Source organism: Nicotiana tomentosiformis, chromosome 6 (assembly GCF_000390325.3).
Source record: "Nicotiana tomentosiformis chromosome 6, ASM39032v3, whole genome shotgun sequence".
In the NCBI taxonomy this organism is placed as follows: domain Eukaryota; kingdom Viridiplantae; phylum Streptophyta; class Magnoliopsida; order Solanales; family Solanaceae; genus Nicotiana; species Nicotiana tomentosiformis.
Window position 1 is genome coordinate 47,670,954 of NC_090817.1, and position 5,703 is coordinate 47,676,656.

General features: G+C 38.2%; 1 protein-coding gene across 4 annotated transcripts; it reads left to right on the plus strand.

Annotated features, from left to right (window-relative positions):
* The first annotated feature begins 424 nt into the window (after positions 1-424).
* Positions 425-4,622, plus strand: LOC104121341 (pentatricopeptide repeat-containing protein At1g71420). 4 transcript variants are annotated; one of them, XM_033652889.2, is made up of 2 exons: positions 425-2,889; positions 4,031-4,622. In XM_033652889.2, exon 1 carries the CDS (start codon positions 622-624, stop codon positions 2,851-2,853), a length of 2,232 nt encoding a protein of 743 aa, XP_033508780.1. In that variant the 5' UTR covers positions 425-621; the 3' UTR covers positions 2,854-2,889; positions 4,031-4,622. The 4 variants fall into 4 exon arrangements, with proteins under 4 accessions (XP_033508780.1, XP_009631617.1, XP_009631610.1 ...); XM_009633322.4 differs by lacking the exon at positions 4,031-4,622 and adding an exon at positions 3,693-3,910; XM_009633315.4 differs by lacking the exon at positions 4,031-4,622 and adding an exon at positions 2,965-3,546.
* The last annotated feature ends 1,081 nt before the right edge of the window (positions 4,623-5,703 follow it).

The window sequence follows — 5,703 nt, forward strand, 5'->3', positions numbered from 1 at the left end:
AAAATCGTCATTGATGGCTACATAACGGTTGGCTGTAAATGCATATATTCTTTGTAACGGCTGTCCAATGAATGCTATCCGATGACAATGATTTGAATCTTTGTTACTGGCTACTCTGTCTTCGGGATTCGTTCAGCGCTGACGTGCCTACATCCAGTGCCCGGCGGTTTACTGACTCACATGTCATTCCGTCATTCGTCCAACTGTTACTAACCAATTTTACCCCATACACTGTATAGAAGCACAATAGAAGATTTTAGAATGGTTTGTGTTAATCTTGAGAATAAGACGTCATTTTATTTTCGTATCAAGATAGCTATAAAAATCTAAATAACGTCTTTTATAGCGCGTTGATTTTTCATTTCAAAAACTTTTATCTCTACTTTTATTGTTGATCACTGCACATCTATTTATTGAGTGTTCTTCAAAATATTTCCACCTCTAGATTTCTAACAAGATTGACAAAAATGAACAAACCACTCTAGTTTTTTCTCTGTTTCTTTGGTACAGCCTCCTTGGGCCTTCCTACTTACTTAATAAGCATAAGTCACAACATAACAACAAATAGTTTCATATTAAAAGCTAAGAGACCATATTTTCCCCTTTGCTGTGTGAAGAACAATGCTACGTCGTAAACGAATCACAACCGTCCATCCATTCCTTCGGCTATTCACAACTGTTAATCCTCCCGCGACGTTGGAATTCAACTCATCCCTCCAAAGGCTACGCGTGCGACCCACGCACCACCATCTAGAACAATTCCTCTCTTCCTTGTACAACTATCCTACGAATCATTCCTCACAAACCTATGCTACCTTCTTCCACGCCTGCGCCCTCCTTCACCGCCTTGATATTGGCCAAGACATCCACAACCACATGCTTTTCCACAATCCAAATGCCGCTCAAGAACTCTACACAATCAATCATCTTGTTAACATGTATGCAAAATGTGGTAATTTGGAATGTGCTCGTCAACTGTTTGATCAAATGCCGCACAGAAACATTGTTTCTTGGACTTCCCTTATTTCAGGTTATGCTCAATATGGACGGACTAATCAATGTTTTAGCTTATTTTCTAGCATGTTAGCTCATTATAGGCCTAATGATTTTTCTTATGCTAGTGTTTTTTCTGTTTGTGATAGCTCACGTGGTAGGCAAGTGCATGCAGTTGCACTAAAAACAGGTTTTGATACATGTGTTTATGTTGGTAATGGTTTGATCGCAATGTACTCGAGGAATAGTTCAATGGATGGTTGCGATGAGGCATGGAAGGTTTTTAATGTTATGGAGTTTCTGAATCTGGTTTCATGGAATACAATGATAGCATGGTTTCAAATGCGTGGACAAGGTGATAAGGCGATGGGATTCTTTTCAGTAATGCATCGTTATAGCTTGGGGTTCAATCGTGCCACTCTTGTCAGTGTACTTTCTTCTCTCTTTGGAATGGATGAAATTGATTTTTCCTGGGGTCTTCAGGGTTGTTTCCAATTGCATTGCGTTAGTGTGAAAACCGGTTTTATACTAGATGTTGGGATTGTTACTGCTTTGTTGAAAGCGTATTCAATTCTTGGAGGAGAGCTTCGTGATTGTTATAAATTGTTTCTGGAAATGAGTGGATCTCAAGATCTTGTGTTGTGGACTGAAATCATAGTGGCGTTTTCAGAAAGAGATCCTACGAAAGCGATTATCCTGTTTGGTCAGTTGCGCCGAGAGGGGTTAAGTTTGGATAGTTATGCTTTTTCCATTGCACTAAAAGCTTGTGCAGGACTCGTGACAGATAGAAATGCCTTGATGGTGCACTGCGAAGTGATTAAATCTGGTTTCATGGATACTGTGGTACTTGGAAATGCATTGATTCATGCATATGCAAGGTGTGGCTCAATATCTCAGGCCAAACAGGTTTTTGAGGAGATGAGATACAGAGATATAATATCGTGGAATTCGATGTTGAAAGCTTATGCGCTGCATGGGAAAGCAAATGAAGCATTGAGACTTTTTAGGAAAATGGATGTGAAACCTGATGCAACCACTTTTGTTTCGCTGCTTTCAGCTTGTAGCCATGCTGGAAGGGTGGAAGAAGGAATTAAAATTTTTGATGCTATGTTTGAGAAACATGGTATTGTTCCTCAACTCGATCATTATGCATGTATAGTTGATATTGTTGGTCGAGCAGGTCATTTTTTTCAGGCGGAGAAAATAATAAAAGAAATGCCCATGCTACCAGATTATGTGGTATGGAGTGCATTTCTTGGAGCATGCCGGAAACATCGTGAATCTGGGCTGGCCCAAATAGTTGCATCTAGGTTGAAGGAGTTAGATCCAGAAAATTCATTAGCATATGTACTCATGTCAAATGTACACTGCTCAGCAAATAGCTTCAATGAAGCAGGTCATCTTAGGAAGCAAATGCGCCGGCTCGGTGTTAAGAAGCAGCCTGGATTGAGCTGGACTGAAGTTGGGGGTTTGGTGCATGAGTTTGCTTCTGGAGGCCTACAACATCCAGACAGGAAAGCTATATATACTAATCTGGAGGACTTTGTGAAAGAGCTGAAACATAGTGGCTATATTCCTGAGACAACTTCATCTTTACATGACATAGAAGACGAACAGAAAGAAGAGCAATTATATTATCACAGCGAGAAACTTGCACTGATATATGCTTTACAAGATGCTAGTAAATCTCCTTCCAGCTGCAGTGCCATTAAGATTATAAAGAACATCCGTATTTGTTTGGATTGCCACAACTTTATGAAGTTATCATCAAAGCTAATAGAAAGGGAAATTATTGTGAGAGATTCAAACCGTTTCCACCATTTTAAGAATGGGGCGTGCTCTTGCAATGATTACTGGTAGACTCTGCCAACTAATTTCTACCTGCTGCCTCTCCAGGTAACTTCTTTAGTGTTCATCTATCTCATGACATGTGTCTAAGTAGACTAATTTCAGAGATTGTATCACCATTAGATTGCATAAAATTTAAAGAGGCTGGATTAGGAGCATCATCGATGAAGAAAGAAGGTTGATAAGTTTGAAAAGGATGGGTTGAAATCAGAAAATGTGATTGATGTGCTTCAGTTAATGAGTAACTGTGATGCACCGCTAGTTGCATTTATTTATATTCATGTGATTGTCAGAGACTTCTCCTTACCAAAGGAAAAGAAGAGATTGTCAGTGACTTCACTGGAGGATTAAATACGATCTGTGAATCCTGCACTTGAAAAAGGAACCTCCAAAATCTATTGTTGAAGCAGATGAGTAAGACAGTTTCTGGTCTTTGTATAGGAAATAAAGCATTGTTCCTCTTTTCAATTCGAAAATCCACAGACTTGTTCCAGATCTGCTAAGAGGTCTTATTGTGTGAAGAGCATACATTTTCAGCCAAAGGCGGTGTTTCATCCCAACTATTCATACTCAAATCACTTTCCATTATATAACTGCTCATATTTACTTCTGTGTTGACATTTGATCTTTTACACGGTATATTTCTGTTTTATCTGTTGAATGTTTGCTTAAAACTCTTGGAACCCCGTAAAACCATTACCAAAACTGCAGTGGGCCTTAGAAGTAGCAGTAACTGAGATTAATAGTTTGATTGCAGTGGTGCAACTTTGCTAGTTTGGTGTGTTTTTATCATTTGCTTCAATGTGTGCTGAACTGATAGTACTAACAAATGTGATATTCCAACGATACAGACATTTCAAGAAGAAAATACTGTCATAGATGAAACATGAAGCAAAATGGGAAGTATCATTCCTTAACAATTGGCATCTTCCAAGATGCAACATATGCAAACATGTATCTGGCATTACAAAATGTGTAAATTGTAATTATTTACATAGAGGAATCTCATGTAGATAATGTTGCAACTTCCCTTTTGTCTAGTGAATTTAGTATGGTTACAGATTCAAAATTGTGCAATCTTGACATTTGTGATGAAGGTTATATTGGCATCAACCTATAGGATTCCTGCTGAGAGAATGATGCGAAGAGGTTGCATTTTCTTGCTCTTCTAATCCCACCTTTTTTTCAGTAACCAAAAACTTCTGGAAGGCCAGTGGTTCAAGTGGTGCATATTGTTTGAAACTTAGGTGGATATTTGATCCGTCCCTCAGATCTTCTCCACTTAAAGACCGCATTTTTTTTATCTGCAGTAAAGTTTGAACCTATAATATGCACCTATCCCATACATCACACACTAAACCCAGTACAAGAATGAGGATTTTTCATAATGTTTTTGCCTTCTGAATGGTCTTGTTCAAAACACGCCAACAGTTGAGGCTCCTCTAGAGTGGCAAACGGCGTGGGTGTGGCTTTACCTCGCATAAATTATAACCCTCCCTGCACCGCCTAACAACATTTGGTAGGTGCACTTTTATCTCCACTTTACTCTACACCAGCAGAAAAAGAAGAACTAATCAAAGAAGTGGTATTCAACTGATTCTTCTACAGCAAAGCTAACTTTTTTATGAGCTGGTACCAGCAACTCCCCCTGTCGGCAACTTATACTCCCCATTTGGTTTAGATTCTAAATCTATTTTCAATTATCTATGTAAGTAATTATAAGCTAAAACTTTTTTCATCAAATAAGCCAGAGGTTATGTGAAGATTTAAGAAAAGAAGAACTTATATTTCTGTGCGTCTATTTACATCTCAAGAACATGCTATTTCTACAAGGTTCCTTTGACCTATTCAAATCAGATAAAAACATCTAATTTATGTCTTATGACTGATTCAAAACTGTTAATCTATGACTTATTCAGGAAATAATATTTCTAAAAATCCTCCTATAATCAACTCTCCCTCAAGTATTATAATTCTGTATTGCTGTAATAAACAATTAAACTTTCTGAAAAAACAAAACAGAAAGTTAGTAATACTTGTTTAACGAAATAGATTCTGAAAAATAAAAAACAGTATAGGAATAAATCGAGCCCACTGAATACACAGTGTGTCCTTAAGGAAATTATTCCCCTCAAGTACCCGAGGTGCTGGAATATATCCTCCCAGGATAGAACGATTTAACTCACCGGAGTGTTGGATGCCAAAACGCCGGTGAACAGCGAGCCACTCGAAGGCTGTAAAACACACTGGAATTTATTGTGCAGAAGAAGAAGAAGAAGAAGAAGAAGAAGCTCAGAAAATTTCGTAAGGAAAGATTTTGGGATTCAAACTCTATTTATAGAGTTGCTGGCATTGTTTCTGAAAAGGTTTGCAACCTTTCAGAAACAGCCATGGCTGTTGGAAAAGGGTTGTTTGAAATATTGCGGGAAAAATGTATTTAAAATAATTCGGAAAAGAAAACGGGCCTGACGGAACCTCGCGGGTCATGGGTTATTCCGGATTGAATTTTTCGTTAATTATTTAATTAATTAATTAAATAATTGAAAAGAATTTTGTCCAAAAAGATTAATCAATCAATCGATCTTTGACCAAATCCGAATCCGAATCCGAATCCTAAGCCGAAGCCGAGCCGAGCGAGCGAGCGACGACGGCGTGAGGCTTGCCTTTTTCTTAACTCTTTAAGAGCTAGAAGAAGAACAATTATATATATACCCATCAAAAGCCTTTTCTTCCTCCGATATAGGACAATGTCCTTTTGCCAAGGGAAACTCAAATATTTTATTTTTCCTCCATTTCTCATTCACCTTCTTTAAGCTACACAAGCTTAAAATTCCAACAATCCCCCACATGAATGGGGAATGG

Coding starts and splice junctions, on each gene's coding strand:
- LOC104121341 (XM_033652889.2), top strand. CDS start 622: ATGCTACGTCGTAAACGAATCACAACCGTCCATCCATTCCTTCGGCTA.